Source organism: Lucilia cuprina, chromosome 3, assembly GCF_022045245.1.
Source record: "Lucilia cuprina isolate Lc7/37 chromosome 3, ASM2204524v1, whole genome shotgun sequence".
Lineage (NCBI taxonomy): Eukaryota > Metazoa > Arthropoda > Insecta > Diptera > Calliphoridae > Lucilia > Lucilia cuprina.
Window position 1 is genome coordinate 56,735,826 of NC_060951.1, and position 14,938 is coordinate 56,750,763.

The window sequence follows — 14,938 nt, forward strand, 5'->3', positions numbered from 1 at the left end:
TTTTTGTTTTGAGTTTGTTCTCATCTGTGTGGAAAGTGGGCGAAGTGTAATAGAAAAAAAGAAACAACTACAAAACTATAATTAAAATCAAAAAAATGAAAAACAAAACCAAAATAATTAATTCACTGTGTTGTTATTACACAAAGTAGTTATTTTGCATAAAAATTTCTAAAAAAAAGAAAAAATAACTTCTTTTTAAGAAAAAAATTCATGCTGAATATAGAGTGTTGTTTACAGAAAAAGTGAAATTATTGAATTTGAATAAAATTTTTGGATTACTTTTTACATAATTTCGAATTGTGAGTACCTATGTAATAAAAAATTAAGTTATTTTGAACGTGGTGTCTGTCGATTGATTTAGTATTCAATCTGTGGCTCTGAATGTTAACTTTCTGTATAATAGAAATATAATGGAAACTATAGCAATTGTGTGTAAAATTTTAAAATCTTAACTGTTGTAAAATTTGCCAAAAAAAAAAAAAAAAAAAATTATCTCACTCTATTGCGGTTTAAATGTTTTTGACTTGCAAATATAAAATTAATGATTAAAGATTGTTTAAGATTTGAAAAAAGTCGAAGCTCTGAGACCTAAGAGGAAATTTCATTATTATATAATGTTTTCCGAATATAGGGTTTTGGTCATCATTATGTATAAAATTTTTATTTCGCCTGAAAGTCTAATTTGCTGACTTTAAAATAAAGTACTTCAACAATTACTTCTACGCTCGCTTACAAATAGGGAGTTAAAGAAGTATATTTTGCTTACAATAAAAGTTGTTGAGTAAGTTGTTTTGTTTTTAATAATAATAAGTATGAATGTATAGTCGGGCATAGTCGTCCATATGACACCCTACACCAATCAGTATGTTAAAAATTGGAATTATAAAAAAATAAAGCATTTAATTTGTTTTTTAACTTTATTCCGGAAAATTTTTACTTATTTTTGGCAAAAAAATATATTTTTTACAATTGGGCTCAAAGGGGAGTAGGGGAAAATACAGGCCTATCCTTATATATATTGGTAGAAGAGTTCACATGTACTTTAAAGTTATTTATGTAGAATTTAAAAGTTTTATTATTGTTTATATATGAATTTTGACCTTAAAGTCATTTTCTGAAGAGAGTTTTATGGGGGCTAGGGTAAAATGAGGCCCGATCATTAATAAATCGGTAATGTCATTAAAAGTTTAATAAATTTAAGTTTTGTCGACTTTTGTTGCCATAAAAGAACATTTAACTTAATAATGAGCCCAAAGGCCCTATTTTGGGTACGATTGTATGGGGGCTAGGAGAACTTTAAAAAAGTAAGTTTTACCGAATTTTGTTGACATAATAGAACATTTAACTTAATAATGAGCACCAAAGGCCCTATTTTTGGTTTTATGGTTGGCTGGTGGCTAGGCGAAATAATGGACCGATTTTCAATAGACTCCGTCCTTGGGCCAAAAAATCTTGAAAATTGCGACCTGTATCTTGCGCACAAGGTTTACATGGACAGCCAGACGGACGGATATAGCTTAATCGACTCAGAAAATGATTCTAATCCGATTGGTATGTTGGTGGGTGTTGGACAAACATCAGAATAAAACCCAATATAACCTCCCCACTACAGTGGTGTAGGGTATAAAAAGGAGCTAAGGAAAATACGACCAGGTTTGTTAGTTATTTTATTGTGCGTCAAATAATGGTTTCCAGATACAAAGTTAATGTTGTTTTCTTCTTTATAAAACACAATTTTTAACAAGTACTTCTATTTCTGATAAAAAGAAAGTCATTACTCAAGAACTTTAAAGTAAAGCAGACAGCAAGTAAATAGTCATTGAAAAGTAAGTGGTTATGGAAGTACAACCCATTACCGTTACCATTATCGTTAAAAATTATTTCAAATTTACAAAATAGATTTGGATTCGAAAATTTGAATTAAAATTCAAAATATGCATTAAATTTTAAAGACTTCAAAGATAATCTTATTTTAATTCAGAATTCACGTAATCTTCCTTTATGATGCAAAATTTTTGTAAAAAATACTATTTTGGATATATCGACAACTCATTCCAAGTCTGATCATGAATTTTCAACATATTTTTTGTTGTCAAAATGGCGCCACATTTATTAACTTGTCTGAAACACAATCGTTCATAACTATTTAAAAGAACTTTTTTTTGAAATAAAGTAATAATGAAATATAATTTATATCTAATAGCTATAATGTAAAATATTTAAATATTTAATTGTTCCCACACTCAAAAATAAAATTCTTATTATAATTAATGACTCGTGTTTATACCTGATAAAAATACTTAACTTTCAGCGCTTTAACAAAATAGCCATTTACAATATTATTTAAAAAAATAATAATTATATTTTTGGTTAAAAAACAAAAATTTTTATTAATTAAATATGAGATTTAGAAGAAGACAATAAAATTGTTTAAACTACCCACTACAGAATTTTGTATTTCATAATTTTGCTAAAATGAAAAACAAATTACTGCACTAGAGATCGAAATTTCGAATTTGCTTGCGTATCACAAGCAAATTCTGATATTTAAATTAAATCTTGCAAGTTCGAAACTTTACTTAAATGAAATGAAAAATTTACATAGTTTTAATAATTATTGATTTGTTTAGTTTAAAAACCCGAAACTTATTTCATACAATTTATAAAGATGTGTTTAATTTTAACCAAAAGAAATTAATATGATTATTAAGGAAATAAAATTAAAATTATACAAAACAAGTAAGAAGTCTATATTCAACTTTGCAGAATCTTATATACCCTTCATTATGCTGTAAAGATTAATTATATGAAATTTTAATTTTTGTAGCTCTACAATTATTTTAGCAATTTACTTCAATTTTAACAAAATACACAAAACAATTCAATCAATATACATCCAAACATTCATTTTTTCTTGTTTTTTTGTCAAAGTCTTCTTCTGATGAAGTTTTCAGATATTGTTTTCGTTTATTGCTAATATATCCGTTATTTATTTATAGATTTAGTTTATGTTTAATTAAGAAACTTCTCAAAAGCATGTCTGACAGAATTATTAATGATTTGGATTTGGTCTTCAAAAATTGATTTAAACAGTTCCAAAACCGTTTAACGTTTTATTTATACTATTTAATAAAATGGCAACTCTGCAAAGAACTAGTATAGAGATTGTAGTTTATAGTCTAGTCCATGGTTTAATCTATAGTCTAGTCTACAGTCTTGTCTATAGCCTAGTATACTGTCTAGTCCATAGTATGGTCTATAGTCTAGACTATATATACATACGTATATGTATGTAGGGTTAGTGAAGTATATTGCCTATAATTTAGTATATTGTCTAGTCTACAGATTAGAATATAAAATAGTAAATTGTAAATAGTTTAGAATATATTCTATAGTCTAGTCTTCAGTCTAGTGGATAGTGTAGGCTATATTCTGGTATATAGTCTTATGTATAGTCTATAGTTTAATCTATAATCTATTCTAAAGCCTACTCTATAAACTACTCTAAAGTCTAGTCTATACTCTACAACCTACTCTAAGGTCTCTAATCTATAGTCTCGTATAAATGTATGTAGGGCTAGTGAAGTATATAGTGTATTGTTAGTATATTGTCTAGTCCGCAGATTAGACTATAATATAGTAGTATAATCTGTCTAGTATATATAAAATCTATAGTCTAGTCTACAGTCTTATGTATAGTCTAGTCTACAGTCGACTTTAAAGCCTATAGTCTCTAGTAAAGTCTATCTAAAGTCTCTAGTAAAGTCTCCTAAAGTCTCTAGTAAAGTCTATAGTGTACGTTATAGTATAGTCTGTAGTCAAGTCAATAGACTAGTCTATACTCTAGTATATAGTCTATTGTATAATACATTTTTTAGTGTAGTCTATATATAGTATTGTCTGTAGTCTAGTCTATAGTATACTTTATAGTCTAGTCTATACTCTAGTCTATAGTCTAGTCTATAGTCTAGTCTATAGTCTAGTCTATACTCTAGTCTATAGTCTAGTCTATAGTTTAGTCATAGTCTACTCTATAATCTTGTCGTTAGTGTAATGTAGTCTATAGTCTACTTTATACTAAAATCTATAGTCTAGTCTATAGTTTACTCTATAGTATGTAGTCTAGTTAATAGTCCAGTCTACTCTATAGTCTAGTCTATATATAGTTTTGTCTACAGCCTACTTTATAGTCTAGTCTAAAGTCTAGTGTCTAGTCTACTTTGTAGGTTTTTTTTCTAAAGTTTAGTCTGGTATATAGTCTATCCTATAGTCTAGTCTATACTCTAGTCTATAGTCTACTCTATAAACTACTTTATAGTCTTGGCTATATAGTCTTGTATATAGTCTTAGTCTATAGACTTGTCTTTCTTTCTATTACTATTTTTTTTGTAAAGTTCATCTTCTATTTGGAAACTTTTCCCATTAACTTAATATCCTGATTTAAAAAAATCCCTTTATTTAATAATTTCCCACCGTACTGACACTTCCTCTCCTAAATAAATATTTCCTTAAACATTTTCAGTTCACATTCGGCCGCTAATAAAATGACATTTACTAATCTGTCGTTCTTTTCAAAATTATCAATTAAATTTATTAAATGTGTTGAAATTTTTATAAAATTTATAAAATATTAAGTGTTTTTAAGCAATTTAATAAAATTTCTTTAAAAAAATCAACAAATCAATGTTAAAATATAGTTTTTCATTAAAATAAATCGACAAAAGAAAAAAATCATCAAGAAAAAATGTGTATACGCAAAAGTGTTTTCTAATTGTATTTGTATTCTGTGGTTTGTTGCTATTGTTGTTTTTTTGCTGGCTATTAAAAAGCCCTTTGCGCATTGGTTTGTGTGATTGTTGGGTGGGTGAGTGTGAGTGTGAGCAATGGCAAAGTGTTTTTTGTTGTTGGCATTATATTAATATGGAAGAGAATCTAATATTTCGGTGCCAAAAAAAAATGAATGTACAGCGGAGTTACCATTTATTGTAAAACTGCAAATAAAACGGTAAACGGTGGGGGAATGGTAGAAATTAGAACTATGTGTAAGGTAATCGTAATTAATTAAAATTTAGCAACATGTTGCTAGCAACATTTGAAAACCTTTTTAATTCCTAGTAAATGTTTTATTTAAAATCTTTTAAATTTGTTTATTTCATTTAAAAAATCATTTAATATTAACTTCAACAGATACATTTTTTCTGTTTATATAATCATGTAAATAAACAAGTTATTTATCTTAGTTGTTGTTATTGACGTTGTTTTGTTAATAAAATAACAACATTTTTATATTGTTTTTAGATAAGATTAATAATACTGTATATTTACACTCTAACTTGTCGTATGAACATAAATATTTACTCGTACTTGTTGTACTAAAAACTGCAATTTATATACATATAGTGTTGCAAATAAAAATTTAAAAATAAATAATAATAATATATTTAAGGAAATAAATAAAATTGGCACCATTTTCAATGGGTTTTGTTTCCATAAATAAATATTTATTAACAAATAGAAATTAAATAAAAATAAAGCCAAAAAAACTCTTTCAAATTAAGGGTATTTGCATTAAACTACTGTTTGTATATAAAGAAAATTGTATTGTAACGGAAATTTTATTTGAAAATTGAGATTATGTAAATAAATGGTCATCTCTACCTGGTTTTAATTGTATCAAATGACTCAAGGTTTTTGAACCTTTTGCTCTTTTTTTTTTGTATAAAACCAATCGTTAATGTTCTTTTGAAAATGTTTGATTCTGAATTTTTGATAATGAGTTTAAATTTGAAAAAAAATCCTAAATACTCATCATCAAACGTTTTTTTTTAGCTGTTAATGTGGACTTTAATTTTATGATTTGTTTTCGGTTGAGTTCGGTTTGTTTGAGAAGATTTTTTGTTAAAGATTATGTGCCTTATAAACAAGATAATTAAATAACGATTTTATTTTTTTTAATGCAAAATTAAAAACAATTTTCAAATGACGTCATTTTTAAGTTCTACCTAAAGGAAATGAAACAACAATAACAAAAAATATTTAACTATTTATCTGTATTGCGTTGTATGACTCAAAAAATAATGTTGGCTAAAAAGATGATATTTATCATTTTATGTTTGTTTTAATCATAATGAACCTTTACCATACCAAAAACAACAACAATAAACGTTTATCTTTTGTTCTTTATCAAGCTGAAAAAAAAACAAAACCAACCATAAAAAACCTTAATATTTATTTAATACTAGTCATTAGTGTTACTAAAAAGCCACGACATTGTTTTTTTTAACAACAATAATTAGTTCAAATCTATTTACATGGAAAATTCCAGCTCAATCTAAAGGAATTTCTTAAATAAACAATAAATTAAATAAATATCAAATTCTTATATAATTCTAGTAATACGTGTGAAATGTGTTACTATCAACATGTTGCTGACCACTAACTGTGTTAGTTTGAAATTGTTATATTTTGCTTTAAATTAAGGTTTTACATAGAATTTTTTTTAAATTAATTTCTAACGTGCAAAAAAATTATAATGTTGCTAGCAACATGTTGCAAACAATTTTAAAATTTCAACTTTCAACTTTCTTTCTTTACATGTTAATAAAATTTCGGAATTTCAAAATGTTTTGCTAATGCTTTCTGCAACTTGTTGCTGACACAAAATTTGACTATACTTTGTATTGATAATTCTCAATTTCGGTTCCACATCAAAGATTTTTTTGTTATATAAAATAAATTTCAATATTTCTCATAGTTTTAAGAACTTGTTTCTATTAACTTGTTGCTGAAAAATATTTTTTTCTTTTCTCTTTCTTGTCATTTAAATAAAATTCCATTTATTTAAATAAAATTCACAAATTACTCTTAATTTTTCGAAATCAAAATATCTTTGAATATTTCTAGCAACTTGTTTCGCTGACACCTATGTTTACTATATTTTTTTTTTATAATTCTTTTAATTTAGATGCCACATTAAAGATTTCTTTGTTTTATAAAATAATTGTCAACATTTCGCATAATGTTTGGAAAGTTGCCAGCAACTTGTTGCTTAAAACAAAATTTTAAAAATTCTTCTTTTCTTTCTTCTTTCTTGGTATATTAACTTTAAATAGAATTCAAAATGTCTTCATATGTTTCTAGCAACTTGTTGCTGTCACATATTTTGATTATAGATTTTTTAAATAACTCTTTTACATTCGGTTTCCCATCAAAGATTTCTATGTTTTATTAGATAATTTTCAATATTTTGCATAATTTCTAGAATGTTGCTAGCAACTTGTTGCTAAAAATAAAATGATAAACATTCTGTATTCTATCTTTCTAATGTTATAATTCTTTTAATTTCGTTCCACATATAAAGATATAACAAAATTTGCAATTTTTGAAATGTTGCTAGCAACTTGTTGCTAAACATTTTATAAAAATATTTAAAAAACGCTTTTCTTTCTTTTAAAATGTGAAGAAATACATACATATGTAAAAAAATACATTATATTGTGGCATGTTGTGGAATGTTGCTAGCAACTTGTTGCTGACCTCTAAAGTTATATATTTCTTAATTTAAAAAGTTGAGTTCTATAATACATATTGTTGTTTTAACTAGAAATATTTAAAATGATAAGTTTAAATTTTAGAATGTTGCTAGCAACATGTTGCTAATATTAATATTTATGAAATTTATAATACTTTAACAAAAATTGTAAAATCATATTTTTTGTACTTTTAGGAAAAAATATAAATCTCAATATTTTAAATAATTCCGTGTATTGCCATCAACTTGTTGCTAAATACTATTTTAAGGATTTTTATAAAAATCGTCAAAAAGAAAAAGGAATTAAATTCATATTTAAGGCAAAGATAATCAAAATATCTCAGAAACATGTTGCCCGCAAATTGTAAACTTTGTAAATAAAAAAATTTGTTAAAAAATAAATCTCTTAATCTATTACTATTTTCATTTCAACAACATTTTGTTAATCAGTTAATCAATTTTATAATTTGCTTTTTTTCTCCACAAATCTTTAATTTCCCCTCTTCTTTGTCGGTTTGGTTTTTTCTTGTTATTTGAAATATAAAGTTTTTTAAACTCTTAATCCATTTTAAACCATTTTAAGTGTATATGACTGAGTGCATTAGTTTATAGAGTTTAAAGGTTTCTTTCTTTAAAAAGTGAAAAAAACAAACAAATATTATCAATATCTATATAGTTTTATTGTGGTTTTTGGGGAAAAGGTATGAAACATTATAGGTTTGTGTGTGTAGTTTATTTTAATTATAAACAGGTTTCTATTTTCACACGCTTATTTATTTTCGAAATCTATATTTATTTTTGCTTTTTTCCAAAGGTTAATGTTGTTCAATGGAATGTTGGATTTGTTAGAAGTCGGTCTTTGTATATTAAAGAAGGGAGAGTAAATTGACAAATTTTTATTTATATATAAATTTCACTTTGATTTTATGCCGGATATTATGTAAGGCCTTTGAAAATTAAATATAAATGAGCTATAAGATAAAATTAACATGCTAGGAATCTTGACAAAAATTAAACTAAATAAGTCAAGTTTTTGTTATATATTTTAATGAAAATAAAATACAATTTCCTTTCCCTTGATATAAAAACATTTTATTTTAATTTCTATTATGAGCAAAATTTTAAAGTAAATTATCTATATTATTGATACAACACTTAATTGTTTTCTTTGGAGTATTGTTTAGCAACATGTTGTTGTTAATAAACACTCAAAATTACTCCAGTTAAACATTAATGTTATTCCAAATGTTTCTGGCAACAAGTTGCTTAATGTATTAATGTTGAAATTATGGAAGAAACATTAGTTCGAATACAAGTAGCTTAACAGTTTAAATTAATGATATATAATGTTAATTATAGAATGTTGTAGTTCAAATTGTATTAACAACATGTTGCTTTGTGGATGAATATATTGTTTTAAATTTTGGTACAGGGATTTAAGTATACATTAAAGTTATTTATATTAAATTTCAATGCGTTATTAATGTTTATTAATGAATTTTGAACTTTAAGTCCATTTCAGAAGCGGTCTTTATATGGGGGCTAGGGTCAAATAAGACCACACATTACGAATATCAGAAATTTTTACTGATATTGGATAGTTACAAGAACATTCAACATATTTATAAGCATAAAAGCTCTACTCGGGGGGTACAATTGTATGGGGGCTACTTTAAACTTTTTGAATAGGATTCGTCCTTAAAAAATTTCGACCTGTAGCGTGTTTACATGAGATTACAGACGGACGGATAGACTATATTGATTTAGAAAGCGATTCTGAGCCTATTGGTATACTTTATGACAACAAGCAATTTTCCGAAGGAAACCTCGTATGGGGGTTAAGGTCAAAAAATCCCTATCATTATAAAAAGTTAAAGTGTTATTTGTACTTATATAAAACAAAGTTTTACCCATTTGAGCTTAAAAGACCTATTCCGGAGGTACGGTTGTATGGTGACTAGGAGAAATAATGGACCGGTTTTAGCCATTTTCTATAGCCTTCGTCCTCGGTTATGTGCAAAATGTTAATAAATTATTGAAAAATGCAATCTGTAGCATGAGCACAAGGTTTACATGGAAACACATACAGACAGACAGACAGACTGAACTGATGGACAGGCGGGCATAGCTAAAGAGACTCAGAAAGTGCTTCTGAGCCCCACCTACGCTATAGTGTTTTAGGGTATAAAAAACATTGTTATTACATGAACAAATTTAGCTATTGCAACAAATGTTGCTGGCAACATGTAACTAACGTATTTACTTTAAAATTTTCTATTATATGAACATTTTGCTTTAAAATATAAGTAGAATATTTTTTATGTATATATAATGTTGCTGGCAACAAGTTGCTAAATGTTATTATTCTAAAAGCAAGCTTTAGAATATTTAATATAAAGAAGCTGGCAACAAGTGCCTGAAAAATATTTAAACTATTGCAACAAATGTTGCTGGCAACATGTAACTAAACGATTATAAATTTTCTATTATATGAACATTTTGCTTAAAAATATAAGTAGACTATTTTATATGTATATATAAAGTTGCTAAAGAATATTAATATAAAAACAAGCTTTAAATTTGAAAAAAATAAATTAAAAATATTTTATATATTTTCCCAAATTAAATAGTTTTTTTATAATAAAAACTTTCTCATCATTATGTTTGATAAAAAAATTTTCATGGTTTTTAAATTTTCTAACAATTAATTATAATTTTAAGAATTTAACTTTAAGAAGAGGAAGTTACAAATTATGGGAAAGATTAAGAAAAACAAGAAATTTTGACACTTACATTAATGTTAAATAAGAATTCTTGAAAAAACAAAGACTAGGCGGTAAAACTTTAAACAACACCCTCCCTTTCTCCAACGTCTATTAAAAAAAATATATATAAAATCTAAAAATGATTTTCATGTTTTAATAAATTATGTAAAATTAATTTTCTGGTTTTTCTGTGGCCCCCTCTCTCTGTCTTACACTATCTATACTAAATTTAAATAAATTATTTTTTAAACCTGATATTAAGTTGGTCTTTCAATACAAATTATGTTTCATAAGTCTAGAGATTAATGTGAATTTTTATTTTTTGTTTTTATCGTTACAGAATTATATCATACTCGAAATAAATCAACATTAAACGAAAAGAAACCTAAAACTAAAACAAATAACTTGAGTGAAAATATTAAAGAAAAAATGTTAAACAGGAGGTGTGTTTTGAGTTGCTGCGTCAGACCATAATGCACCAGTGACTTTCTTTTCCATTAAAATAATTTCTACGAAAAAAGTGAATTTAAAGAAGAAATTTTAAAATAAAAAAGTGATTTTTTTAAATAAAGAAAATATCCCCACAAAAAAAAAAAAAAAAAAAATAACAAAAAGAAAATGAAAAAAATGCTAGTGTTGTTACAATTTCCGTGTTTAAACATGATTAAAAATTGAATTAGTGCATAAATTAAAACAACAAATTTGTTACTAATAATATTAATATGAATTAGAAATTAAAAAAATAAAAGAATTAAATAAAAATCTTGATATTATATTAAATAAAAAAAAATATAAAAAAACGAAATTAAACGTTATTTTTCATTTCTGCAAATTTATTAATTTTTTATAAACTTTTACTCTTGCAACAAGTCACTACACTGCATAGTTTTTGTTTGTTGCCCAACAATAATAAACACACACACAAAAAACTTGTAGAGTAATAATGGATACAACCAATTCAAGTATTGATACTGCCAACAGCAGTGGCATGAGCACAATGAGCAGCAACAACAGCAGCAGCAGCAACACAAATGCAACAGATACCACAGATGGTTTGCCGTTTTGTTTTATACGGGTAAGTTTTGTATTGTTTGGTTTTATTAAAAAAAATTAATATTTTTTAATAATAATTGATTTAAACAAGTTGAAATTTTATTTTGTAATTTAAAACCTTATAGTTTTACTTTTAACATATTTAAAAAAATTGTAAATGTTTAGAAGAAACAAAACTAGACATGACTCATTTTAGTGTAAATCTATTAATTTTCCAATATCTTTTTTTTTCAAAACAAGTTGACAGCTGTCATTGATACTTGACATACCAGTAGCGAAAGTCACTCTAATCTCTTTTTTCTCTTATTGTTTAAAATAACGTGTTTAAAATTTGTAAATTTAGAAAATGTCTATAAGAAATGTTGCCAAATAAATTTGGCTAGAGATTAGTTTTATAATGCTGATGAATGTTGCTAGCAACACATATGGTTAGCAGGTCGTGTTGCAATGTCTTTACTAGAGACTCACTTGGGTTTAGTAAATTGATCCCTTTGTGACAAAATTGTTCTCTTTGTAATGCAACATGTAAGAGTTTCTTATATTTCAATCTTTAGGTTTTCAGCAAATTGTTGCTAGATTTATGAGAAAAATCATATAAATCTTTACTTTGAACTTGTGGCAACATGTTACTGAAATGTTTACTGAAATTATTTCTATGTATATTGCACTTGATATAAGTTCTCCTATACATAAAGCCTTAAATACGGAATAGAGGTCCGGGATACTACTGTTCATAGCTGCCCGGTGATTCGATTAGCTTGTTCTTAATATTGATGTTTTATGAAGAATTTTCGATATTTAAATCTTAATTTTTCAAATAATTCTAATAGCAACATGATAATTTCAGCAACATGTTGCTGGATAATTTCAGCAACATGTTGCTGGATAATTTAAGCAACATGTTGCTGGATAATTTAAGCAACATGTTGCTGGATAATTTTAGCAACATGTTGCTGGATAATTTCAGCAACATGTTGCTGGATAATTTTAGCAACATGTTGATGGATAATTTTAGCAACATGTTGCTGGATAATTTTAACAACATGTTGCTGGATAATTTTAGCAACATTTTGCTGGATAATTTTGGCAACATTTTTCTGGATAATTTTAGCAACATGTTGCTGGATAATTTTAGCAACATGTTGCTAGATGGTTTTAAATTTAAAGCAACATGTTGCTAGTATAAATATTGATGTTTTATAAAACATTATTTAAATCATTAATTTTTCTTATAATTGTAGCAACATATTGCCAGAATTGTAAGGAAAATCATATGTACATTTATATTAAATCTGCGGAAACATGTTGCTTAAAAATTTCCAGGAATTATTTCAACGTATAATTCTATTCTGAATTCTAGTTAATATTCATTAATAATATTCATTCAATATCATATTTATCTTTATATTAAATTTACATCAACATGTTGCCTAAATATTAACAGATTTTATTTCTATGTATAGAGGCACTTGATATAACTTTAAATCATTTATATTGTTTTTAATTTAAGATAACATGTTGCTAGCATTATGTGGAAAAACATAAGTAAATACTTATTTAATATTTACGGCAACATGTTCCCATAAACTTAAATTATTTCAGCTAATTTTCTTTTAATTTTACATCAACATGTTGCTGAAAACTTTATAAACAAATATTTAATATTTAGTTAACTATATAAAAAGTTATAATTTTTCTATGGAATATTGTTCGAAACTTAGGACAACATGTTGCTAGAAATATACATAAATGTTTTAAAAGATAATGACCTTTTAATGTTGCATTGGAATTTATGTTGCTGGCATTAAGTATCTAAAGAACATAACATCTTTAGATTATTTCTTTGAAAGGCTAAAAATAGTTGGAATAAACTAGACACAAGGAAAGACGAGCTTAAAATGTTGCTAGCAAAAATGTTGCTTTGTAGATTTTTATCTTATTTTAGCAATAACATGTTCTAAATTCATTTGTCATTAATATCAATATAATAATTATAGAAAAAATTTCATTTTTAATTGAAATACTTATCTATTATTAAAAAATATTTATTTTTGTAATTATTTTCCTAATATAGCTTTTGTTTAAGCTTGTTGTTATCGAAATTCTGAAATATTTAGTCAACATGTTCACAAAAGTGTGGTACATAAATGTTGTTAGACATACCAAGCAAAAACTTACACTGAAAAGTAATATATTAAAGCAGCATAAAAAAATTATGCAGGATTATTTTCAACAATTTTTTGTGAGAGTTTTAAAAAACAAATGCTAAAACCCTATCCCACCTTATATTCATATACAAATTTTTATTTTATAAACGATTTATAAAGCAAATTTTGTTTTATAAACCTTTTATAAAATAAAATGCTGTTTATGAATAAGGGAGCATATCTATTTATTAGATTGATAACAATATATTTTAAAAATAAATTTTTAATAATTTTAAACAACAAAAAATTTTTTAATTTCTACATTCTCCCAAAAATTTATTGATAGAGATTTGGTCAATTATTCGTTATTAAACCGGTATGAAAAGTAAAAAAAAATGTTGCACTGACTATTGTCAATAGAGGTTTGTGTGTCTGTGTTTTTTTTTTTAATTTTTTAGTTTTTTTCTGTATTTTTTTTGGTAAATTACTTTTAATGGCATTTAAAATTAAGGTTTTGTGTGTGTTTCTGTTGGTAATTTTGTTTTTGCTCTACACGCGCCATTCACTATTTTTATTTAAAAAAAAGTAATTTTAAATTTACTTGTTTTTTTTTTGCTACAAACTCAATTTGGTAAAAACCGCCAAGTTTATGTTGGCATTTTTCTCTATTTCTTTCCGATTTTGTTGTTGTTGTAACTCTAATTTGGCCGAAATGGATGTTTGAAAATCAAACGTTAAAATAGTGTAGAGAAACAAAATTATCATTAGCAACAAATATGTTAAACTCTTGTACAATCATAGACAAATCTATAGTATTTAAAAATTTTAAATACGAGTTTAGTATATCAATCAGAAATTGAAATGTAAAGATTTATTGCTGGTTTTTGCACTAGAGTGTTGCTACCAGATTGTAGTTTTTGTATTTATTGCTGTTTCGTACTATTTGTATCTAATTAATGTTTAATGAGTAGTTTTAAATTTCATTACGGCAGCTAGAAAACAAGTGCCATAATTTTAGCCACAACAAATGTAGAAACCTTTGTTGCCGTGTGAAATAGATGACAGTGAGCAACAAAAAAAAATTTGAAATTCAAAACTTTAAAAAGTCTTTAATATCATAACATGTAAGCAACATGTAGAAAACATTTTTAATTACCAAAATGTAACATATTCTTTTTAAATAGGTTTCTAAGACATAACGATTTTGCAATATGTTGCAACATGTTGCTAGCAACATTTTTATTTGAAAATTGTTAATATTTTTAATAATAGAAATAAAAATCAATTCAGATCAGTTGTAGTCTTATTCTTGTTTAGTTCTAGTGCTATTATAGTTTTGTTCTAGTTCAGTTCAGTTCTAGTTCAGTTCTAGTTCAGTTCTAGTTCAGTTCTAGTTCAGTTCTAGTTCAGTTCTAGTTCAGTTCTAGTTCAGTTCTAGTTCA

General features: G+C 25.6%; 1 protein-coding gene across 2 annotated transcripts in view; it reads left to right on the plus strand.

The window, feature by feature from the left end:
- Positions 1-14,938, plus strand: part of LOC111675264 — a 65,360-nt gene that overhangs the window by 848 nt on the left and 49,574 nt on the right. Inside the window, exons 1-2 of one of the 2 annotated variants that reach the window (XM_046947326.1) lie at positions 48-299; positions 10,637-11,371. In XM_046947326.1, coding sequence (XP_046803282.1) covers positions 11,240-11,371 — 132 coding nt within the window. In that variant the 5' untranslated portion in view covers positions 48-299; positions 10,637-11,239. Of the gene's footprint in view, positions 1-47; positions 300-10,636; positions 11,372-14,938 lie in introns of those variants that run through there. The other variant, XM_046947325.1, reaches the window with a different exon arrangement.